Source organism: Argentina silus, assembly GCF_951799395.1.
Source record: "Argentina silus genome assembly, chromosome: 7".
NCBI lineage: Eukaryota > Metazoa > Chordata > Actinopteri > Argentiniformes > Argentinidae > Argentina > Argentina silus.
In genome coordinates this window covers 3,187,501-3,213,303 of record NC_139661.1, presented here as the reverse complement: position 1 = coordinate 3,213,303, position 25,803 = coordinate 3,187,501, and the positions used below count along the sequence as shown (strand labels likewise).

The following is a 25,803-nucleotide window of genomic DNA, read 5'->3' as shown; positions in this document are numbered from 1 at the left end:
CTTTCGTACAAAAAAACCCGGCATGTGAAGCTTTTCATGAATCGTTAACGAAAGAACCAATTACAAGCGCGTGTATGACACACGAGTGCATAATTACGACGGAAAGGGCATCCGCCCCTCATGTTGCCCTTCAACGCAGAGCTACCAGTCAATTACCCCGACACAGGGCCATCCATATTCATGTATCTGACTTCGCCTGTCTGGCACAACATTTACAACAACAGCGCTTCAAATTAGGAGAACAGGGGAGTACGGAGAAAAGGACTCGAACGAGACAGCGATGTTGTTTTCGTTACCTGAGTGAAGCTCCTTACATATGACAGGTAATGGGTGTAGCTAATGAGTTGAGTTTACATATATAATTCCTTCCTCAAACCCTCACTGGGCTGCCTAGTGTTTTGCCTGGAGCCCAGAGGGGGGAGGGGGGGGGGGGCATGGTGGGCTTTAAATGTCCTTCTGTCCCCTCCTGTGCCCTGTGCTAGGTGGGCTAGGTGGGCCAACTGACCTGTGGAGGAGAACAGGGGTCTGGCCAGCTCGTGGGTGTAGGGGAACCCAGGGAAGACCCCCGGGGCGGGGGGCCGGCTGAACAGGTCCAGCTTCCCGTTCATGTCCAGTTTGTGAGGGTCCACCTGCATTTGCTGCAAAAGAGAGAGATAGAGAGAGAGAGAGATAGAGAGAGATAGAGAGATATAGATAGAGAAAGAGAGATAGAGAGAGAGAGATAGAGAGAGAGAGAGAGAGAGATAGAGAGAGATAGAGATAGAGATAGATAGAGATCGAGAGAGAGAGAGAGAGAGAGAGAGAGAGAGAGAGAGAGAGAGAGAGGCAACGTAAGTCTTTGAAAATGCAAGGGTGAGCAAACGGACGCAAGCCATTCCTCACATGAAGGAGACGACTGCTAATGAGATGAACTGGGTGAGAGATCAGAGGGGGGGGGATAGAAACACAAGCAAAGGCCTTTTATACCCCTAATCCATACCCACTGTGTCATAACAAAATATGTGTAAGCTGATTAGGGACACTAAACCCACGGAGGACCGGGTGGGGGGAGGCGCCTGTGGGAGTGAAACCGTTGGGGGCATTAGAGGAGGAGAGTGGTTCCCAAGGCGCACCAAAATGGCCGCCGCTGCCAGAGAGGCAACCCTTGGGAAAGGGGCGGGGGGGGGGGTTGTTTTTGGCAGAGGACAGGAGCCGCCCTCTCTCTCTCTCTCTCTCTTCCCCTGACCTCCCTCCTCTACCACCCAAGACGCAGCGGGCCCCCAGCTGGCTCACCTTCATCTTCTGCTGGTGGTGGTAGATCTGCCAGGCGATCTGGACATGTACCGCGCACCATTTGCCAGGTTTCTGAAATAGGAGAGAGAGAGAGAGGGAGAGAGAGAGAGAGAGGGAGAGAGAGGGAGAGCGATGCTACGGTTAGCCCAAAGACCTCCAAACTCTAGAAAACCGTCGGCCCATTTGACAACGTGTAGAGAAAGGAAAAAATAAAACAGAAAAATAAAACTATTTCTTACTCTGACTGATGTCCTGAAAGGATCGTTTACCTATATATGGAGAAAAGAAGAAGGAGAAGAAGAAGAAGAAGAAGACAAAAACAACCGTCAATCCGATGTGACGACGGCATCGTTGTGAAGCGTGAATTTTTGCCACGCGTGAAGCCTGTGATGTGTGTGTGTGTGTGCGTTCGGGACAGCGCAGGAGAGCACAGAACAGCGCCGGAGGCTTACCCGTGGGTCCTTCTGGAGGAGAGTGTGAGGTACAGCGCCTTGACGAGAGGCTACATCAATAGGATTGGAGGCCTGTAGGAACATAGAGATGAAAATACAGAGAGAGAGAGAGAGAGAGGGGGGGGGGGGTGGAGGAGAGATGGAGAGAGAGAGAGAGAGAGATGGAGGAGAGAGAGGGAGAGATGGAGGAGAGAGAGAGAGAGAGATGGAGGAGAGAGAGGGAGAGATGGAGGAGAGAGAGAGAGAGAGAGAGAGAGAAAGAGAGAGAGAGAGAGAGAGAGGGGGAGAGATGGAGGAGAGAGAGAGAGAGAGAGGGGGGGGGGGGGGGGACAGACTGTTATAAAAGCAGACGATGAAAAGCTTGGGCTCTGTACTGTACAGAACAAAGGCAAACCAAAGGACACACTCCATTGAAAAACACTGCATTGATCTTCACTATAGAGACCCTCCAGCTAGAAAAGTACTGTCAGCCTCGTTGTCACTCACTCTACAGTACTATATGTGACGTCAAAGCATAGCACTTTTAAGAGCCCTAACCCCCCCCCAAAGTACCCAACCGAGAAGGGTTTAAGTACAGGACACACACATCACATCTATCACCACCAGGGTGCCTACAGTAGATCAGACTTTAATCCATCCCAGAGATCACCCCCCCCCCCCCCCCGTCACTCTGATCGCCCTGTTAACCCCTGGGAACCATCACACCCTCCCGATGCTCTCCTGCTGCTCACAGGGAGCTTTACGGCCCCGGGGATGGAGGGGGGGCTAACTGGACTCTAACCATCTGGAGGCCCACCCTCCCCCCCTCCCACCGGCCACACAAAAGGGACTCCCATAATAGAGGCTGCAGGGAAATAAGGCCAGAGGATTTAGGACAGCTTTGATTGGGGGCTTACACATGGGTCAGAGGCATTGGGCGTCCGCCAAGCCCCGGGCCCCCAGATCGTCACACACACACACGGGCCGCATGGCTGCTTATCTCACACAGGCACGGCCCCGCACTGAGAGGCTCGGAGAGTCCGGGCTCCAGCCCAGCCAGCTTAGTGACCTTGTTTGAATAGTCCATTATTGAGATTCTTTTATTTATTTATTTATTTATTTTTTAAAACATTTTTTAAAGCAGGAGCAGATTTATCAGGCCCTGTTTCACATCCCAATGCAGCTGCCTGCCCGCCTCCATGTACACAGAATGTAAAGTAAGGCTTTGGTGCTGTTCATGCACCCGAATTCCAGCCTCATTTCTTAGGTAAGAGCGGTGAGAGGAATGCTAAGTTGCAGTGCGTGTGTGTTTTTGTGTGACTGTGTGTGTGTGTGTGTGTGTATGTGTGTGTGTGTGCGCGCCTGTGTGTATGTGTCTGTGTCTGTTGAGGAATATGGTATTTGTGCATGTGTGTATGGTTTATTTGTGTATGAAAGTAAATTACTGTGTGTGTGTGTGTGTGTGTGTGTGTGTGTGTGTGCGTGCACTTGTGTGTGTGTCTGTTGGGGAATATGGTATGTGTGCATGTTTGTACGGTTTATTGAGTGAGAGTGTGAGAGTAAATGACTGTGTGTGTGTGTGTGTGTGTGTGTGTGTGTTACAGTGTGCTCAGAGGGGAGGTGTGTACAGTGGGGCTAACCTTGGGCTGGAAGGCTCCTTGCAGTGAGCTGAAGGGTCCTGAGTGGGGGAGCAGCGGGGGCATGCCTGGCATAGTGGGGGGGTAGGAGGGGAAGAACTGGGGAGGAGGAGGAGGAAGAGGAGGAGGAGGAGACACAAAGACCACCTCTTAAAACATCATACAGGACACATACAACACACACACAAATCAAAACTCAAATATGTCAATATTTGGTAGAAAACGTGCCAAAATTTGGAAATGAACCAGAGTAAATCGGGGTTACTTACATTTGAATGTCTAATGAACGGATTGTCCAGTTTTGGGGTATATTTGTCGAACTGAAAAAAAAAAAAAGACAAAAGTTCGATATTAGTGATGCAAAGAACGGAGGAACAAAATGCTTCTAACTCCTGCGTCCGTGACCACAGAACACCACACAGGAATAGAGCACAAGGAAAACAACAAAGTCCTGCATCATTGCATCCAATTCGGTAATATTATAAGAGGAAAGGGGATGTTAGACATCATTCATATAACAGATCATAATCCCATGGCTTAAAGCAGCTGGCTAAGGAAACACTGAGCCTTCTCTCTGGTCATGGGTTTCTCTCAGAGTGCAAGGGGAGAGAGACCAAGTTAAATCAACTGTAATATGACCAATCGAGAGGACTGCCAAGATTAGGGGAGCATGATTTTCCAATTGAGCGTACAATACTTGGGTGTGGGGGGCTTTCACTCTGTGAGGGCCCGTATGACATGAGAAGATTGAGTTATGGATTCTATTAGCTGGAAAATTCGAAGAAAAGTGAATCTAATTGCTTTTGACTGCTACAGTACGTTATAGTTCTTTTGTTGTTGTTTGACCGTGATCTCTGCCACGGAAAAGTACACTTAATGAGACACATACTCAGTGCTATAGGGATTGTAGTCCTTTGTAAGGCGAGGCAGAAATGTCTCCAAAATAGAAGGAGGACATATACATATGACTTATACTGTACATAAGACATACGCAGAAGACGTGGCTATAGAAACAATGTGTCTTTTATGAGTGCAATTGAATTGGCTAGGCTACATCGACGGGAAGCTAATTTGGGACAGTCCAGCATGAGACTGATCTAACTTTAAAAGCCTTTTATTGGGGTAATGAAACCTTTTGCGAAAGCATTCTCTGTGTCTAATAGAATAAGTGCATTTGGATTTTCAACATAAAGACTGTAGCCTCAAATACAGTTCAAAGTCTGATCATGAGGCCAAGGCATGGGAATCCAGTTTACAAATGTGTCATTTGACAGTAGTGAGAGCCTAGAGAGAGAGAGAGTGTGTGTGTGTGTGTGTGTGTGTGTGTGTATTCCCATATATGAATGGGGGACTTTGTGTGTGTGCATGTAAGCCAATAGTGCTCCTCTATTTTGAAGCGGGCTAATTGCAACTGACAGTAACCTATTCCTATTCCGTAAATACACAAACCATTTGCAGGTACTTTTTGCGAGTGTTTTTACAAAAGCCTTCTTGGCGAGTGCTACGCGGCTGTTCTGGGTTTACATAAAACAGAAAAACGTGCGCACATGAATCAGTGTTTCTGTGTGTGTGTGTTGGGGGGGGGGGGGGGTCTCCTGTTTGTGGGTCTCGGCGACATGGGCGGGAGAGAGGAGGCGTTTTTTTTCTTTCTCGCTCGCAAAGTCGCCGCCGAGCGTCTCGGCCGGGTCCGGGGCCCTCCTCTAGTGAAGCGGGGCCATTCACATCCGCACAAACGGCCACAGCGGTGGCGTGTTTGCGGGGCGATAATTGGCCCAAATCAAACACAGACACCCTATTGACTGGAAACGCTGAGGCTGCTTCCGAGCTCATTAAACGGGTCCGCTCCCCTTCTGAAGGCTGGGGCCTGCTTTATGTCTTACACTGGGGGAGTAATAGTCGCCGCTTTATGGCTGTCTATAAAACTCATGCTTTGTAATTTATGGGCCCTGTCAGAGGTTTATTGTAAACAGCTTTGGATAATTAAAGCTTGATATTTCATCTTTAAACAATTAAGGATATTCCTTTTCCCAAAGACGGGTGAGGGGGGGGGGGGGAGTGGAAGACACTCAGTGTTGCCATTTGGCAAGCCAGCTGCTTGAGGGCGTAGAACAATAAACAAATACAGAGGATTCATAATTTCATTAATTACAGCTATTAGCCGAGGGCTGTTACATAGTTGGAATGACACGGAGCGCCGAGAGTGAGCACAGCTGGGCCGCTCGCTCACACACACACACACACACACACACTGCACTTCGTGACAACACAGTAAAAGAAACAACCACAACATCAACATTACTCCTGCCTCTTTAAACAGGCGGTAAATAGAAGTGAAAGCATTGTTACTGGAGGGGGGACGGGGTTGGGGGGAGGACGGGGGAGTGTGGAGAGAGGGAGAGAGAGAGAGAGAGAGAGAGAGAGAGAGAAAAAACAACAACATTGGTTAAGTAAAAAAAACAAACACACAGTTTCCAAAAACAGAATACATTAGCCGTCTAAATCCCGTCGTTACAACCACGAGAGCAGCGAGCGCGTATGCTATGTAACGGCAGCATTAGCGCGGAGAGGAAGGAACACAGGCTCTTTCATCTTCAAACAAAAGTGCATATAAATAATTCCTTTGCCATGTAGGGAGAGGGGACAGATCGGCAGGCAGAGAGAATGAGATAACAGCCCCACATGCTTTTGGACTGAGAAGCAATCTAAACAAGTCCAGGCCCTATCGGATGCCTTACCATACAGGACGTAGGGAGCTAAGTCTTTTCCCCCCTCTGGTTTCCAAACCTACAGGATGGGGTAATCTTTGATCCCCCCCCCCCCCCCCCCACCACCACCCCCCCCACACACAAAAGCGCCCTCTAAATGGCGCGCATAGCCTCTTAATCATAGGTCGTGACATGATGGATTATATCTATTAGACTAATGCTGAAAGGGCACAAATGGGACCGCTGTCGGAATCTATTTCGGAGATTGCTGTGTAGCGTTCCAAATGATGGATTGAATAGTCCTAACTTTTTCCGGAGCAATGTTTTTTGGGGGTGTTTTTTTTTCTTTTTCTCCTCGATCGAGAGCTGCCAATGTTTGCTGCCTGTGGATGACGGTGGAAGCGCGGAAGCAATTATCCATTATCAAAGCAGTCTCAGTGACGTCACCCCCCTTTCATCTGCGATGAAGTCATTCAGTTGGAACCACAGGCTTTGGATTTGTCATTCGCGAGCATCGAGACCCCAGTCACGCCACACATCTGTTTGACGGCCCTTTGTGTCTCTTGTGGGGCATGGAAATCAGAACATTCCCCCCCCCCAAAAAAACATTTAAAACGCATCCATATGAAAACAGTAAAAAACACTCCTTTCAAATCGTTTTCACCTTTGTTCCCGAAGGCAAAAATTGCAAATGGCAAAATGTATGTCATGTTCAGAGAGATGATGAATAAATTAAATTAAACTGTTCTGACGTTGAATGGTTTGGGGAAAGCTTTCCCTTGTGTTGGAAGGAGGGGGCGCAGAGACTTTGTGCATCGTAAATGCATTTGAGGCTCTGCTCTCTAAAGTGCCCGACTTAAAGCAGAACATCTGTACTAGTTGTCTGTGTGTTAGGTCTGGTTTCAGCATCGAAGGTGGCTACAACCATGTATAGAACACAGGAGGGAGGTGGCAGCCCTATCTGCCCAGATCCTTTCTGGCTCATCATGAGGTGGTTTAGAGGAGGTGTCCCCCCCCCCTGCCCCCTCCTCATTTCTCAGTGAAAACACACCGTCACAGAGACAGTATTGTAGCGAACCACGGAGTAGCTTGCCCCTAAGCGGGGATTGAACTCACGACCTTCCGCCTTGCCAACCGGGCCGTGCTCGCTACTGCCCCAAGAGGACCAACCCCCTCGGTGGAGATGGGCCTTATACAGTGGGCCTTATACGGGTCTTATACAGTGTCGTAACAGTATGCAGAGGACCAGGGACCGCCCCCACCCCCCCATCCATCCATCTGAGGGGGTGTCTGTAGCATACTGTATCTTGAGGGGAGGGACCAGAGGGGTGTTGAGGAACGGGGGGGGGGGGGGGGGTGTAGTTGTTTGGCGAGTCTGGGTGAGGAGAGGGTGGTCTGGCGGGGTGGGGGGGGTGGAGGGGAGGGGAGGTGTATGGGGAGCTTTACTTATCCTCACATTTCTGGCTGGGGTACGCACCATGGGGGGTGCGGTGGGCGGAGTATGGATGGCGGCCGGGGGCAGACTGGCGGGGAAGGGCGTGAAGGTGTGCTGGTGGGTGTGTTGGTGCTGATGCATGTGCTGGTGTTGGTGAAACTCGGAGGCCCTCAGGTGCGACACGGGGGCCAGCGGGGAGGCGGCGGAGGGCGGCCCCCTGCCACGCTGTGAACTCTGAACCAGGAAGCGGTTGTTCAGCTCCTGCCGCAGGAGGTCATGCTCTGCAAGAAAGGAGAGCGAGGGGGGAAAAGAAAACACAAGAAAAGGCACGGACGCCAGTCAGTCTTCACAGCGGGGGGGAAAGAAGAAGAAGACATAGTCACCTGGCATTCTCTGTTTCTCCAGCTCATGCTGTGAGGGTTTTCTACGTGAGGACTCATTGGTGGCGGTAAGAGAGTTGCCTGTGACAATGTGCCAATCAGAATCCCCGAATGAGGCTGGCAATACATGATTGGTTGGTTGAATGATATCAACAGGCTGGTATCTAAAGACAAGAGAGAACCAAGAGTCATCTCAAGCAGAAAACACAGAGACTCTCCCCTCCATAAACCCTCTCCCTCTCTCTACATCATGCTCACTGCTAGGCTGCTATCAATGTTTAAACACACATTTAAATAGCATCAAGTCAGAATAAACGTTAACTATCCTGTCACTTTCTCTTATATAGAAACACATTTACACACAATTAGGCTACATTACACAGAACAAAATATAGCATGTTATATATCATATACATAACAAACAATATGATGACTGCATGCAGTACAGGCATGAAAATCCTCCTGGCATCTCGCTTTAAGAGATTCAAGAGGCCATTTTCCCAAAATAGACCTAACAATGGAGTGCCATAAGACTAAGGAGAAGCAGAGTGTTATTGTTGAGCAGATTCTAGTACCGTGGTGAAAATAATGCCTTGAGAAAGACCTGGGACGTGAACATGTGTCTATAAGGGGCCATTTTGTCAAGGGATTGTTAAACAGAGTCAGCTATACATCATTCCCTTTACTGCATGTGAAATAGTAATAAATGAGTTCACTTACCACATCATCAAATCATAATTGATCGGTTAGAATGCTTGTTACGGGATCATGCAACCTGGTATGTTAAGGTTCATCGGTTCCCAAAAAGTTCAATGATCCATTACTTTAGTCTACAACTGTATGTATTTTACATGTATTCTGTACAGTTGTGTGTCAAATTCTTCGCTTCTTATTTAGATATTTGATATGTCATTAGTCAATGTGACTACATAGTTTGTATGTACATAGTTACAGCTTGCTACAGTATACATTTTCAAAGAATAACCTAAAGCTGCCAATCTTTATTTTTTCTTCCTCGTTCCTAGTTAAGTGTAAATGCAGAAGGCCACAAATACATGGAGCCATGTCCAAGAAAACATAGGAATATTATTAGAATGTGTTCAATAATAATAATAATAATAATTGTTTCCATGAACGGCCCTTCTAATGAATACACAGTGGGTATGGTGGCGGGAGGGAGCCCGTGCTGCCAGGCCAGAGCGGAGGGTGGGTCTTACCTGGGTAGGGGGTGCCAGTGGGGTGCCCGGGGACCACAAGGCTGTTGGTGGGTAAGGTTGGCGGTGGCGGCAGTGTGGCGGGGGTTGCGAACATGGCCGGATGGCGATGGGCCGGAGGTCGCAGGGAATAGTGTGAGGTAGAGAGGTTGGCTATGGACAGAGGCAGGCCCGGGGAGGAGGAGGGGAGGCTGCTGAGGTGGGGGGAGGGGGGCAGGTGGTGTTTGGGGAGCCCGCTGCTGTTGCTGCCGTGACTGTGGCTGTGGAGAGAGACGGGAAGAAGAAAGACCTCGTCAGCTTCGATCGGCGTTTTTTTTTTAAACTTTTCTTTTTACACGACACGGTTGGAAGCTGTTGGTGTGAATTCAGAGAATTCGCTACGCATTTTCTGATGTGCTGACCAGAACCAAGTCCATTCCACATAAGAAGACAATCAGGGTATTGTATTGTATTGTGTGGTTCTGTATCATATTGTATCATATCAGGGTCTAGAACACACGACAGGAGCAATGAGTCTAGAACGGAGGCTGTACTGTACCTGATGTCGTGAAGGCTGTTGTACTGCAGTGGGTGGTGAACTTGGTGGCTGATCAGAGGCCTGGCGTGGGGGGGGCCGTGGGGGTGTGGGTGATGCTGGGGGGACACCAGGACCCGGTGCTCCTGGTGAGGGTGGGGGGGCTGGGCCCTCAGCAGGGGAGGGGTGAGGATCGGAATGGGGGGCGCCGCCGACTCTCTCTTGACGCTGAGGGGGGGCGGGGAGGCGAGCCGCACCCGGGCAGGCGGCTGAGGGGGGGCTGCGGCGGCAGCGGGGGCGGGGGAGCCCGTCGGCGGGGAGGCCGGCGTGGGGCTGGGCACGGGCGGGGCGAAGGACACCTCGTTGCTCTGCTCCTGGCTACGCTGGAGCCCTGAGACTTTGGCCGAGCTGCAAGTCTTGGACTCGGGACTCTCATTCGTTGACACACCTGCGGAGAGACACAACATCAGCCAACGTTAGGGAATACCAAACATTAAGGAACTTGGAATGCTTGGAATACACATTTCCTGGTACGGGTCAACATCGCTTGACTCTGAAGGAGGCTCTGGCCAGGACTGTTATGGATAACTATGTGTCCTAGTCTGTCTGGGTGACCAGAAGACAAAGCTAATATCTAATACAATCTGTCTCCCTCCCCGTCCCCCCCTCGCTTTCAACTGCACGCCTTTTACCCCTTTCCTTCCTCTCCCTTGGTTTTTATAAAGTGTTTAATCAGGTCATTTTCATGCTTGGCTTTAATCAGATGATCCAATTTCTGTGAGCGATCCAGTCAGTATGAATAAATCACACCTAATTAAAGTTAAATGCCGCCCCTATTCCGGGCTCTGCTGAGCACACAATCTGGCATGAAATAATTATGTTTCAATTGTGCTGTGAGAAGAGATCACGGCCCGCTATCATGGCCTTTTCTGCGTCTAACCTCCCCCCAGAACGTTCACGGGGAGGGGAGGGGGGGGGGTTCCAACGCTGTAGCCCAGCACTTTGAACCGAGGCACTTCATCTGAGCGAATTCAGCAGGGTCCTTTCGGAAGACAAGTAGCTTTTATAACGAGCATGGCGCCGAAACGCCATGTTCAGTGCTAAGAGCATAGCATTTTAATGAGTACAATTAGACTGTACTATGTTATCCTAAATAACTAAAGCAAACAGCAACTCGAAAAATCTCAACCCGTGAATTAGAGATAAATCTCAAAGCACTGGCGATAAACAGCATATTTGACCATATCTCACACTCGCTTTAATCCCACGGAATGAGGTTACGTTAACAAATTCACGTTAAGGGGCATTACTAATAACCCAGTCAGCAGCGGCATCATAGGGAATCACGCTTTTGAATAACCGAAGCAGCACGCGGTGAAAATCCCAAGGAGCGCAAAAATATCACTTGCAAATGAACAGATTGGAAAAAGGAAAGAGCCTACAGAGAGAGAGAGAGAGAGAGAGAGATAAGAGATAGAAGGAGAGAGAGACAGACAAAGGGAAAACGGCCCTTTAAGCAGCTCTTCTAATGCAGCTGGAATTCAAGAAGACGGCTTACTAGAGACTCAATTAAAAAGCTCCATACGCGCGGGCTCCAGCCAGTAGCAAAATGACTAAGAGCAGCCTCCAGTACCCGGCAGCCAGTCAGAACTCAACACGGAGTCCTAATGGAATATCCAGCGCTTATTATAGCCCTGATTAATCTTTGAAGGATTCTAACACCCATAAAAAACGCCAATAAAACGCCTTATTGGAGATTTTAAACACGCTCCCCCCCCACACACACTCCACATATACAGGAGAATTGGGGGAGGAAAAGGTGTCACGATTTCCGTCAACGAATTCAACGTCTGAGGATATATATTCGGCTTTATGTGGAGGTCTGGAATAGGGATTTCTGTCTGGGGCCTCGTCTCTCAGAGAGGCAAATATCCTCTGTCGAAATGTCGCCCTTCACTGAGGTTGCCTTGGTAACCCCTTCTCCTAGACACATTGTGGAGGGAATGTTGCTGCTGGAGCCTCGCCACTCTAGGACACGGGGGCTATAATACTGAGAGGGCACAATGAGCTGTGAGTTATCTTAATGATGATTCTAATGGGGTGTAATGGAGGCAGGGAGCAGAGAGGTATCAGATGAGCCGCTTCCTCATTAAAAACTGTCCATCGGCCCAGGGCCTGTCCAGACAGACGCACGCATGCACACACACACACACACACACACACACGCCAGTCCAGACACACACACACACACACACACGTGCCAGTCCAGACACACACACACACACACGTGCCAGTCCAGACACACACACACACACACACACACACACACACACACACACGCCTGCGCACAAACACACTGCCTATTGACTCTAACGAAGGGCACCAGGATGTGAATGGAATCTGACAGAAAAATAAAATAATAATCATTGCAAAACGAAGACGGTGACATAATACCATTCCTCTCAGGTTTACCTTGAGATATCTGGTCTACCGTACGTTCATGTCTGTGTTCATGTCAGTGCTGTGCACTTCAGTTCAGAGGTCGCATTTATCGTCATTTATTCACAACTGTTTATGTACCGTCAACGCAGACAAACAAACAAACAAACAAACAAACTGCCATGACAAACAAAATCAATGACTGAAAAAGCTGTTTGTTATTTCTGCGAGTCCTGTTCAAACTTTTTGATAGCCTTTTTTCGATTTCGAACGGTAATTTGGAGGGTAAACAAACACAATACCCGAGTGACTAAAAGTCCTCTCTGATGTGTTTTGATACTGTAACGAGAACACTTCACTGTTAACCCCCCCCCCCCTCCTCCCCCCCCCCCCCCCGCCCGCCCAAAGCAGCTAACAGCTCTCCCTTCTCTGCCGCATCTAACGACTTGTCAAGTGTGTCAAGTGCGAGCTCCGCAGTTAATCACGACTGTCAACTTTGCTGTAAATCGTTTCTCGGGACACAATGCTCTCTCGACTGGATGTCCCGCACCCTGCTGACGCAGAGCACAGCCAAACTCTCCCTGGCCCTAATCACCCCCATAGGTAGTCATTCAAATCAAACCATTAGACAAGGGGACGGAAAAAAACACATGGCACTTGAACAACCCTGCCCTGCGTGGTTGAAACACGGAGCAGATGGAGAGAGACAGGCTGGAGGACAGCCCCCACTGTGACACTCCCATAGGCTCGGTTACTGCACCGAGGAGACAGTGACACTCCCGGGGGGGGGGGGTGTTGGCATCACTGTTCACCAGATGACATCCCGGCTCACTATTGATCTTTTTTTAGTCGTTCCTGTGGCCTTTGCATACACAGGGGATTTAGCCCTGTGTATCTCGCCCCCCCCACCCCCCCCCCCACCCACACCCCTCCTCCTCCTGTGCACACGTGCCTGGTCTGACACTGAGTGAAGGGATGGGAGAGAGGGAGGGAGGGAGTGGGGGGGAATGCCAGACGGACGCCAGGCCTGCCCGCACCCCCCCCCCACCCCCACACACACACTGCCTCCCCCCTCGGTGACTGATGTGTCGACCGAGGGACTTCCGCGGAACGCTCGCGTGTCGCTCCACAGCTGTCCCCGCCTCTGATATCCTTCACATCTGACCTCGTTTGTCCCGCTGGAACATCTGGAGAGCCGGCGCTCCTCCTCTCCGGCCGACAGGACAGCACCGGGGGTGAGAGCAGGGGCAGATGGTCCGAGAAGCACACAAACGAGGGCCCGTCAATAAAAGGGATGAGCGGTCAAGTCTCTCGTCTCCTCAGACCCACGACTACAACACGTCGCTCCGAAAAAGATCGATCACTCGGCGCTAAAACAATAACGGATATTCGATGAAGCTTTGTCGTTTTCTATGTAAACCACGCAGGTTTTGCATGACACGGGCAATAAACAAGACGGGGGGGGGGGGGGAACCGGAGAAACAAATCACCATATAACCATCGAGAGTCCAAAAAACGACTTCTACTGTGTGTGCACAGTACTGCCAATGATGATTTTTGCATCTAGAAGCTAAGTCGTTAGACAAATCCAGAATGCTTTGCCTCTGACACGCATCGCTACCGTTTCCCACTTACTTCAGGCACACCTGGCCACCTGCATATCAACAACCCAACGTCCCTTCGGACCGCAGATGTGTGCTCTATAGAATGTTGTTCTGTCTAAGCGTCTGACAAAACCATCAGCAGATGTGTGCTGTGTATGCAAAGAAGGGAGTTATGGGTATATGAGTTACCTGGCTACCACTGCCAGTATATACAACACTCAAAAGAGGAGGGAAATAGAACCTGTATGCAAATGGTGTTTTAAGATTAGACGTGAGGGGATGTAAATGTCTCCCTGTAACCAGAGGCCATGGCAGCCTGGCGCGGGGAGCCGAGCCCCGCCACCGGGCCTTCTCATTTACAAGGCAAACGCTGCCTTTCCTTTCACACCACTGCTTTGCCAGAGGATAAACAGTCAGGGACGACTCTCTGCCTCTCTCACACACACACACACGCACGCACACACACACACACACGCACACACACACACACACACACACACACACACACACACACACACACACACAAGAAAAAAGAAAGGAAAAGATATATAAATAAATACAGAAAGCGAGGAGTCGCCTGAAAGAAGTTGAAGGATGCAGAAGGCGTACTGTTAACGCACTGCGCCTTGATCCCCTTCCCAGCTTGGCTCAGGTGGACGGGAAACGCTCCTGTTCTCAGTAGTGGAACTCACAAGGGTCTGCTTTTTTACCTCTCCAGCTCACGTCTGTCTGTGACCGCCAAAGCCCAAACCTCAAGTCTGAGTGTCTGAGGAAGATGACTAAAACAGATACTAGGAGCAAGCCCGGAAAAACCGCAAGTCTTGGAAATCAAACTCCTCGTCGCTGTGAGGGATTGTGTGTGCACAAAAAAAGAAATAAAAGAGGGCAGGAGTGATTTCAACTCAATGACGATTTCGGAGGGCGATGAACGGAGGGTCTCTGAACAGTCCTTGAATCGTCGCGACGCTAATAATCAAATCACAGCGACATTGGCTACGGCCTGTTCCCTCACACGATGTAATCTGCCTTGAGCATCTCGAATCTCCTTTCGAAGGGAGGGCCAAAGCAATGCTTGTGCAAATCACAGCGAGATGTTAATGGGAAATGGACAGGGAGAGGCAGCCAAGATAGCTAGAAAAGTGGGGACAGCTGGCGCGTTTCAATGAGTTCCTTCCATTGCAGCTGACAAAAGGGACTTGATGGCAGCGGAGTGTGATAGGTGTTAAGCTCTAACACGTTGACTGTCAAAGCCCAGGCATACATTGGGAGAACCTAATGTTCATTTCTGAGAGGCTGGCAGCCCGGTGCTGTTATGAATCAGTGTTTACCGCATGCGAGGCCTGGATTCAAACCCCGGGCCATATGGAGCAGGAAGCATATGCCACACCGTCTCTCGTGGCACATGCCATTGTTGTCGAAGAGGGGCGGTGGCGGGGGCGGGGGGAATTCAGATCAGCAGGCATACTGAAAGTACCTATGGATGCCCATGCATAGTGGTGGTGACCAGACTATTGTGACTAAGCTTTCATGGGCCTGACACCCCCCCCACAGGCTTCCTCCTGCCCCCAAGTAATGCTTTGTTGCAAAAGGTTGACCATGTGTTTTGGCGTGACCGTCCCTCTCTCCCCGCTTCGCAAGAGGACCCCTCAGGTCGTTGAAGGTCAGCGCTATTTAGGCTTTGTGAAGAAAGAAGGCACAGCGGACATCTTGGGATAGGTTTTCAACAGAAAGCTCAAGTCTAATGACACCCAGCCCACCCTGTCAGAACTGGAATGTGACCCCTTTCACCACCGTGGACCCCTGACCTCCCCGACCAACCCCGTTGCCCTGAGCACTCAGCGGACAGACAATCAACCCGGGGGGGGTGGAGGGTGTTACTATGAACTTCAAGGATGAATTTCGCAAAGAACCCCCCCCCCCCCCCCCCCCCCACACACACACACACACAGGAGTTATTTGTGCGGCCCGGCGTGCACTAGCCTTATCATTCCATTAATTAGCGAGACACGCTCGCCCACTGGACTCGAACGCAGCGGCGGCAGCTGTCCGGATTGATTACAGGAGAGGACGCAGCGCCGCAATTATCTAGATGACTGGAGACAACGCCTGCCACTTCGAATAAAAGGCCCCGGCTCCTGCTCCCCACCGTGGCGCTGCGGAGAGGGACAGCAGCAGAGCAGCAGCAGCACAGCTTTCCCTTTTCCCTCCCTCCGTCCTCCCCTCTGTCTCAGATACCTTCAAGACCCTTTCAGAGACTCTCTACAGGGCACCGTAGAGGCTCAGTGTGGGCCGTAATTCTTTGCCGGCGTGTCGGCTTTATTTGGGCTTGCATAATGCTCCCTAACAATCCTAACAATGCTGCTTTGTTGCCCTGCAGGAAAGCATCCTCTATTAGGGCTGCCAGCTGGTTTACAAGCCCGTGGAGAAAGAGGGGGGAAAAGCAGGACAGCAAGTGAGAGAGAGGGAGAGAGAGAGAGAGAAAGAGAGAATCATTACCATCTAGCTCCCAAGTTTCAGCAGATATGCGTTTGTGAAGTATGTGTGTTTTCTTGGGGGGGGGGGGGGGGGGGGGCTCTGAAATGGAAACAAAGGTATTATTATTATTTTTTTTTACTGCTTCGTTTCAAGTGTGAACCTGTAACGAGCCCACATGTCACTAAGTGGTTAGAATATTATCTTTTAGTGACTGACTGATTACTTCTCAATGAAGGGAAATGGCTGAATGAAAATCTTTCGTCAGATCCCAAGTGGCATGACCGAACTGAAAGAGCCTCCATGTTTTCTTTCCTGGCCTGTATCTCCGTGTCGGTACGTGGTGTGGCGGTTCTCCCCGCCCCTAAAGTGAAGCAACAATCGGGGGGTTGACAGCTCATCCATTTGTCCTACCTTGCCCAATGTTTTGACATGGGCAGCCATTGCAGCTCAGAACCCGTGAACGGATAGGGGTAAACATTTTCTGCAAGATCAAGTTTCTTCCAAGTGCTTTCTCAGATACGTCTGTCTGTTCGCTTTGAACTGTGGCAGCGGGTTTGGCTCAGGACGCTGACTAAGATGGCCACCTGTGTAATGCAAATAAGACTTTTTAATTTTCAGCGGGAACATGGATTCCAAATCAAATGCTTTGTGCAGGAAGCTTCTTTGTGAAGCTAAGCCTAAAGGCAGAGGCAACAGAAGAAGAAACAAATACAGTGTCTCTCTATCAACATTGCCGGAATCTACACCATCCATCAACTCCTGCATTTCTCTGTCATGTTTACATGCTGCATGGTCTGTTATTACAGGCCCCGTCTTCTGTTCTTTCATGTGATGATCAAAGCTAGGCTACTGTTGCACTGTATATGAATAACTATATCCTCATTAGGACTCGTCAATGGTCCATCGTTTACAAACGCATTCCTTCTCGCAGTTGAAATTCCATTCCAAATTCCCTGACATTTCTTCTCAAATCACAAAGTCCATACAGTACGAATCTAAATCAGGCTTCTCCAGTCTCATAAATAATAGTCATGCTTGTGCACATGAAGCACACCAGTGATCAAACAGGACACCAAACGGATAGGAGGGAAATGAAATAAAGACCCTTCTCTACTTTGGCTACTCTCCAAACAAACACAATACAGATGCACAACCATTGATTTTAGCGAACAAATACCAGTCGACGGTTCATTTGACACACTGTTTTTCCGTGAGAGGAGCTCTGGCAATCCTATCTGTCGGTTGGGGAGGGAGGCTAGCGTTTAAAACCTTTTGTGTGCCATTTCTCTAAAGATAGCACCCCCTACGTGCTCTTAAAGTGCCTGAGGTTAGGTTTCAAATGCTGCCCCCCTCAGGAAACAAGCTGTCCGGTAGACACACTGATGCAATCAACACCGGCCCTATAAGAGGATCCAGTTCAAAGTGTGACCCCTACTAAGCTGCTCCTGGGGTGGTTAGCAATTAGCATTCTACGACTGCAGATGGAGAGGGGCCAGCTGTTGTTGGAGATACAGCGAGAGACGCCATTTTCCACTCCTAATCGCTACATGCGAAATGAGTTAATCTCAGCAGAAATAACGCTTGTGTCTAAATTAGCATGAGCCAGCAGAGACATCTTGAAGGAGGACATTTTTAAATGGCGCACAGAGAGGGGAAGAAGAGAGCCCTTGGATGAATCGGCTGCCAGTGCTGATGACATACTTAAAGGGCTGAGGTGCAGACGTTTAGAATAACTCTCTTGCAGTGCTTAGCTAGACAAACACACAGAGCCCTTCTCGACGGAGGCCGTTTGGGATCTCTCATGTCCTCCACGAGCACAAAAAGGGTTAGAATACGCCGGTGTATCAGGTTAGCAAACATTCCCAGTGCTTCCTAGCACCCAATCCATCATTCTCGATTACTCCGCCGTGGAGAGCAAGAGGGATAAAGAGAGCCAGAGACACACACTGAGAGGGGAAGGAGGGAGGAGAAGTTAATAAGGCAGAGGCGAGGAGAGAGGGAGCAGAGGGCAGGGAGTCATGTCAGGAAAACTAATGGAGACAAGGCCTAGTGCCTGACCTGTGGGGCTGCTGGGGGCTGCCTGCTGAAGCTCTGTCTGCTCTCATCTTCTCCAGAGTTACTGAGACACACACACACACCACACACCACACACACACACACCACACACACACACACACACACACACACACACACACCACACACACACACACACACCACACACCACACACACACACACACACACACACACACACACACACACACACACACACACACACACTTTGCTGACGAGGCCTGAGGATCTGAGACAAGCCTTATAGCACAAGAGTGGACAGGGAAGGTTTAACAATTGCTTGTGAGTTTCGTACCGATATGAGCTGCAGCATTTCACTTTAGCGCTCTAAGTGCAGTGAAGAATTGATTTGTTTGGAGTGTGAAGAAGGTGTGGCAGGTGGGAGGCATTGTGAGCCTGGAGATAAATTGGACTCAAACCAGCCAAATCATTCAGGAGGCGAAGCAAGTCTCCAAACAGCATGAAAAGCTGGCTTGCGGTGGCAACAGGGCAGGCTGAAACTTGAAAACCCAAAACACAGATAAAAGAAAAGGAGAAAAACAAAACATTTTCACAGCTGATGATTCCACACATCAGCACGGTACTTCACATCTAAAGCTTCTTGATAAGAAATTGAAAAATAAAAGCAGCGCTGAGGTGCTTCTGTTGAGGCTAGTCGTGACAAAGAGCTACTCCCCCTCCAACTGAATACCCAATGGAATTCTGTTGGAGCACCCTCTCTCTCTCGCTCTGTGTGTGTGTGTGTGTGCTATGACTGTGCTGATTGTGTGTGGCTAAATGCTAAGTGCTATGAGTGTCACACTTGTGAGTGTTTTTGGAAAAAAATAAATGCTTTAAAAAGGAGAGGGAGGCACAGATGGCTCATCCTCTCTGAGGACCTTGCCATCTTTACCTCCGCTCGGGCCGCACCTGCTCCGAGATTAGCCGCGGCGCTACCGCGGGCCTGAGAAGATAATGCGGAGCGCTAGGCTAAAGCGGATAGAAGCCTCCGGCACTGCGTCCACTCGTCGTCTTATCAGTCCTCAATCAGGTCTGACCTGCAAACCTCAGACCGGGCTCTGATAGGAGCAGAGGAGAGGAGGACGCCACCACACACACTGTATGCATTACATTATAGATGACTTCAATTGAAATGAAAACGTGTCCACCGCTTTAAAACGTCATCTATGATATATGGCTATGAAATTGACATATACATATTTAATTTCTCATTTACATATCGACAGTAAGCGCTCGATATTCAATATTTTTTCTGGCCACTGTTGGATTAACAATAACACTCGATAATTTATTTGAATATTATTTTCATTTAATAATACTCGATAATTTATAATAAAACGATCATATATTTGGAATATAGCCCTGACTAATGAAAGGGGGTTATACAAACGAACTGGAGAATATTCTCAAGCATACAGTAGAATCTACTGTACATACGGCTCTGCTACCACAAACACTAATCATCCTGACTCGCTGAGGGAGAGTAAGCATGAGGTATGGGTCGTGAAAGGGGGGGGGGGGGGGGGGGGACCTCAGACGTCTACGGCCTCCCTGGGTGATGTGGCACTGTGGCTCTCTCTTCTCTCTGCTCTCTTTCCCCCTCTAAAGCAAACAGGAGAGAGATCCCAGTCCTGCTGCTTCCTCCTCTCCACAGCAGCACTAAACTAACAGCCTCTCTAGTTTTGATCCCTGCTCTGAATGGGGCATTAGATTGAGCAGCCATTAGGGGGCCGGTGCTGGGTCCAACGCGGGGGGAAGACGCCCGGTAGCCAAAAACAACAGCCAAACAGATGACCGCTTGATTATTGGTGGAGAGTCAGACCACACTCTGCATGTTCGCTCCGCTTTTTTCTTCCCCCCCCCGACAGCGGGCCCCCGTGTCTGAACGAATTACCGCTTGTCTCTTAACAAAACACAGGACGATTAATGGTGCTCGTCCGGGGTGAAATACGGGTTTGAAACACAAGCTCTTTCTCAGCAGCGCGTATCGCGTTACTCGTTTCACCATGTGCCGAGTTCAGGGCTAATCGCTGGGTTCTGTCACAGACCCACCATGCTCGGAACAGACAGGCCTATACTGTACTTTATGGTACCAGACAGAGAGCCTCTAAGAGAGCACTGACAGCAACAGAGACGTTTATACCACCGAACGAGAAGTATGCAGTATGGAAAGGAAATCTAACCATGTCACTGTACAAACACCAGAAGTGGACCACCCGCCTCATATGAAAATACTGCATATGCCGCGCCGATATTTCTGTTTGATTTGGACTCGCGCTCCCCGGGTTGGACTCTCGACTCTACAGAATAGTCTTTGGCATGCTTCCTCAGATGCAAAGAGTGTCCTTCTCCCGTCATGGAATCTAAACCATTTTACTTCCCGTCCTGTTGCTGGCTACGGGTTTTTTCGAGTCTCTATAAGCCTGTGTGAACTGCTTTCCAAAACGTCAAATCCATTACAAGCATGTTTGTAATATCCATCTAGGCTGCCGTCTCTTCTCTGCCAGTGATTGTACATTATCCAAGAGGCATGTTTGGCCACAATCTCCTACCATCTGGCTTTGTCAATGAACATTACAGTCTCATCTGCAAACAACATTGGCTCTGAATGTGCAACAGACAAGGGGGCGGGGTGGGGGGGGGGGGGGGGGGCAGCACAGCAAAAGCAGTGGAGCTGGGATCTTCTTCAAACAAACACAGAAAAACACTCACTCCCTCACTTGCTCGCAAAAACAACTGTAGCGAGGAAAAAAAGGATTATAAAAAACCCCCCCAAAAAAACCTGAGAGCATCCACACGCGCTTTACATTCAAAGGCCTGACGACAAGAAGATAAGACAACAATCATCTTGCATTTCCCAACCAAACAATGCAAACGCATCTTTGGTATCCTGCAGCTGATCGTCTCTCTGATGGAGGAGGAGAGATTACACTGGCGTTGGGATGAGGGGTGGTGCTGCTGCTGCTGCTGCTGCAGAAGCCATGAAGGAGCCTCTTCTGAGACGGTCACTTTGAAGGAGGCCTTCGCTTGGTTGGTTCGGTGGCTTATTTCCGTTGAGATGAGAGCTTCTCTGTGCATGGCGGGCTCTTAGTCTGCTTCCGCCCCTGCGGCTATCTCCAGAGGAGCTTTCCCCCTCATCGGGAAAAAACCTCTGATCTCCCACGGAGCGTTCCATGGTTGGAGCAGCAGCCTTGGTCTGGGCTTCCTACAGATGCTTGGGGGAGGGGGGGGGGGGGGCTTAGGGCTCAGTGCACCAGAGAAGAAGCGGTAGCTCCATCGCTAAGTGGAGTTGGGGGGGGGGGGCGCTCTGCTCTGTTCTGCTCTGCTCTCTGGCCCTCTACCAGCCCATACTCAACAGCTACCGGCGAATCAAAAAGACAGAGAGTCCATCTCCAACCAAGAGCGTCTACTTATCGTAACCCCTTTCCCTGGTTTCAAAACGCGACGGCCCGCCGAGCTAACGTTCCCCAAACAAGCCGCGCGTACGAAAAAACAATAGCTCAACCTCTCCGGTCTCCACGCAGGATGCGATCGTTGGTAAATGGCCCTCGCTCCGCGTTCCATCATCGAGCGCTCGCTTATTGCCTTTTGCTGCCGCGCGCTCATCCGTGGCTGACATGTGCACAAATAGAAATGTCAGGCGAGGTGTAAGGAAGTGTCACCTCGGGGTCACAGCCACCGCAACAGCCACATCTGTTCTTCTGATTTGTTGCTCAGCAGCGGCGCTGACGGCGCTCCTGAGGTTCACACATGGGAGGTGTAAAGGTGATGGGAATCACACGCTCCGGAAAATATAAATACGGGAGCGGGAAGACAGTTTATCATTTAACCCTGACCCTAAGAGAGTCTAGGGGAGAGTCTCAGGTGGGCACTGAAGCCTTCTCCTCGGTGTGTCTGTGTGTGTGTGTGTGTGTGTGTGTGTGTGTGTGTGTGTGTGTGTGTGTGTGTGTGTGTGTGTGTGTGTGTGTGAGGGGAGGCTTATGCCTTGCTTCTCATGTTGCTCTGCGGGTTCAACTACAGTCCACTATTGTATTCTTTCTCGACTTATCTGACACGCTGTAATAAATGCAATGTAATATATGTATACTTCAATCAATCACTCTGAACTGAAATGGGAGGCACAGCAAAAATGACACACCATGTCATCTAAAAAAAAAATCTAATATTCAAACTACATGTTTGGCAAGCTAGGGCAGATGAAAAGTGGAGAGGAAAAAAAAAAAAAAAATCACGGGTGGCCACAAAGTCACATCTGCGTAATTGCTCACTGAACTGTTCTCTCTGTTCAGCACCGTTGCTGCCGGATCCATATTCAGTCAATGAACACAGACGCGCACAAAGGGCCGAATCACAAAGCCTTCCACTCAACTCCCACTCTCTGTCACAACACCCTATCACCACACACAGACGAGACACTGGCATGCATGACAGGAAATGTCACGGGGTGACGGACAGGTTTCGGGTTTCCCTGCCCAGACAATACCTTATCAAAGACAGGGGGAGCGGAACTGTCCTGGGTTGACTGTACTTGTACTGTACTATACCGTACCTGAGTACTGTGGACTGTATGTGCTTTGGGGCTAAAGCTGTAAGCCACCAAATCCCCCACTTAGAAAGAGTAACTCTAGACAGGAGCTAACTTAATATTTCATGCACAGCCAGGGTCTTGGACAGAGCACACATTCTTCTAATGGAACTAATAGTTCCTCTAAGGGGGGGGGGGAGGGGGGAACAGTGCTCTCTGGGATAGCGTGACATATCGGCAATGACATTACAAGCAGACTAATTGCCCTCCTCGATAAAAAGCCTGAATTGACTGAATCAATTTGAGCTTCTGTCTTAAAATAAACCTTTTGGAAAAAGGAGCTAGTGTGTTGCAGTGTGACATCACTTCCTGAAATGTAACACAAATTGACCAAATCCCTCCAGTTGGCCCCCAGAGGACCAGAGGGTATTGTGGGTAGTGTGGCAAGTCCTTTTGCCCGCCACTCCCTATAAATAGAACATGACAACGTAATCATAATTTAAAACGCTATAAATATTGAAGAAGAATTACAATAATTTATGGAATGAGGCGGTTTAACAAGGAGGGTTTTTTGGTGTGTGTGTGTGTGTTTTTTTCCCCCTCCCGCTCGCACGCACAGCGGCGAAAGCGATGGGCAGCTGCGGGTGCAGGCTGGGAATTCTGTAATTGCTTTTTCTCTCCCTGAAGCCAGCTTCCTGCCTTAAATCAAAAAAGGCAATCTCTGTCAGTAATGGCTCAATTAATAATTAAACGCGTGTCTTATCTCTGCCGTGCTCCCTCTCTTTATTTTCATCTCTCTGACAGGGACTAGTGCACAAACAGCATTAGTACTATCAATAAAAGCAGCATTAATATCAGCCGCTCTCTCCCAAAACAAATCACGGAGCTCATGAGATCTCCCATGACTGGGAACAGTAATAACTGAAGGATTAATAAAGAAACAAACCCAGAGCTTTGGCTTCCAACTGATTCCGAAAGTATTTATTTTCTTTTCTCGGCGCTTAAGAACGCGATGGCGCAGGGGGAAACATATTAAGGGGGCTTCGGTATTCTGCGAGGTTTTTTTTGGACTCCTGTTTAAAATTTAAATTGAATCAGAGAAACAAATGAGCTTTGAGCTTTGGCTCTGGCATGACAATAAGCGTGGAGGTGGCAGTGGTGGTGGTGGCGGTGGCGGTGGGGACAGCAGCAATGGCGGCTGCTGCTGAGGAGGAGGAGGCGGTACAGCCAGTGGCGAGATGCTTCTGGAACACAGCTCCCAGGGCGCATCCTGTACATCACTGTACATCACGTCACGTGTGCCAAATGCCCCCCCGCCCCCCCAAAAAAAGGGTTAGACCCTCGAGCATCGCCATGAGTGCTCTGTCAATACCGGGCCATCGCCCCCCCCCCTGATAAAGAAAGCATTTCCGCAGCGCGTGAGCCGGCTGCGCCTCGTCAAACAAATCAAAAGTAGGTACCGCCGTGAGGTTTACCAGGCTTAGATTCCACCGCAATGACGGGCTGCTTTTAATTCAAGCCCCCCCCCCCCCCCCCCTCCCCCCGCGTGCGCTAATCTGCCGGCATAAAGCCCCTGCAGCCTGTGTTCTCACCGTGACACAGCCAGGCGCGGCCGCCACACTCCCCCCCCCCCCCCCCGTCCCCCCCCCCCGACTCACACAGCCGCAAAGCTGATTAGCTGGTCAAAAGGTCAACCTCTATTCATTATTTAATGGGCGAAAGGCCACAAACACTGAGCTGAGCGCTGAGGTTAGCGATACATCACAATGACCTGGCCAGAGGAGAGGCGGCGCGTACAAACACTCAATCTAGTGGTGCTGCCCCCCAATCCCCCTGCCCCTGACCCCCCCCCCGCCCCGCCTCCCCCCCTCTCCACCTCCTCTGCCCATGCCTCTCAGCTTTGTGCATGCAGGAGGTATGACGAGTGGGTTTTTCTATTCCGACAGCCTGCAGTGGTTGGATGAGGGGCTGGCCCTAGCTTCTCTGCCTGGCCTGTAGGGGCCACAGCCTTTTATTGACATGCAGCAAACAGCAGCCCCCGGAACAAAGGGCACTCAGCGCCCACTGAGAGGCAGGGCAGCAGACAGGGCGCTTGATTAGCGATTCGACACGGGGACCCAGGGCTGTGTAACACATAATGAGAGCTTAGAGAGCAACCATGAGCTCATGGTGGTGGTGGTGGGGGGGGGGGGGTTGGTTAGGGTTCACCCCTCAGTCTGTTGGGAATTGATTTCCAAAAAGGGAAAACTGGATATGGAAAAAAAACAACAACAATAACAACAAAAAAAAAGCTCCAGAAATGCTCTTATGAATCCCAATCCTCTGCATGCAGTGTTGTCGTCCCCACAGTGTTTGTATGTAAACAGGTAAGGATAAACAAAAGGCTAAATCCACGGGGACGCTAAACGGTTTAGCCCGTTTGTTTATTTGTTGTTTACTTTTCACGTCAATTACGCAAATGAGCTTGACATCCCCCTGACAAGTGCTGCTCTCTAACTCTCCGGCTTCCGTTTTCCCCGCGAGTCGAGCGGCGAGCGACCGCGTTTCACCTTCTCCCCGTGGCCGGCGAGAGTTTCAATGGAGACTGCGGTTGTGCGGCGGTGGCGGTAGTTGTTTTTTCTATTTTTTTCTCTCTCCTTCTTCTGCTCACTCTCCTCCTTTTCCTTTGTTCCGCTGGACTAATCCAGCATGTGTGGGCCGGTAAGTTTAATGGAAACAATTTATTAAGTCCGGCTTAAAATGCCATCTGCTGCTAAGCCTCCCAAAGCCGCTAAGCTCCTGGTTTCGCCCGGGGCTCTCTGTGTTCACGCTTACTGTAATGCGCTGTTTAAAATGAGCACAACGGGTCAAAATTAATCAGGATTACAAGGGCACAAAATCCACTTCAGAAATGGGTTTTCTCCTGCAATCTTTCTCGCCCCGTATCCCAAGATGCCCCAGGTTTTGCCTTCGCGGACCCCACACCCACACAAAATGGGCGCGGCCTCACACCGGAAAACATCCTCCGGTGTGGAGTCGGTCGAGCCAAAATGGCCTCCCGGTCTCTGCTCCAGAGAGAGAGAGAGAGAGAGTTATTCTCTCAGACGTTTCCGGTCCTCGTA

The 25,803-nt window shown here is 49.8% G+C and overlaps 1 protein-coding gene across 8 annotated transcripts in view; it reads right to left on the bottom strand.

The window, feature by feature from the left end:
• Positions 1–25,803, bottom strand: part of fbrsl1 (fibrosin-like 1) — a 233,861-nt gene that overhangs the window by 6,000 nt on the left and 202,058 nt on the right. For 6 of the 8 annotated variants that reach the window (XM_083673504.1, XM_083673508.1, XM_083673505.1 and 3 more), the window contains 9 exons: positions 9,613–10,036; positions 9,078–9,334; positions 7,502–7,761; positions 3,610–3,660; positions 3,344–3,439; positions 1,725–1,796; positions 1,512–1,541; positions 1,273–1,344; positions 506–638 (listed from right to left, as the gene is read on the bottom strand). In XM_083673504.1, coding sequence (XP_083529630.1) covers positions 506–638; positions 1,273–1,344; positions 1,512–1,541; positions 1,725–1,796; positions 3,344–3,439; positions 3,610–3,660; positions 7,502–7,761; positions 9,078–9,334; positions 9,613–10,036 — 1,395 coding nt within the window. Of the gene's footprint in view, positions 1–505; positions 639–1,272; positions 1,345–1,511; positions 1,542–1,724; positions 1,797–3,343; positions 3,440–3,609; positions 3,661–7,501; positions 7,762–7,863; positions 8,025–9,077; positions 9,335–9,612; positions 10,037–25,803 lie in introns of all 8 variants that reach the window. The other 2 variants (XM_083673510.1, XM_083673506.1) reach the window with 2 other exon arrangements.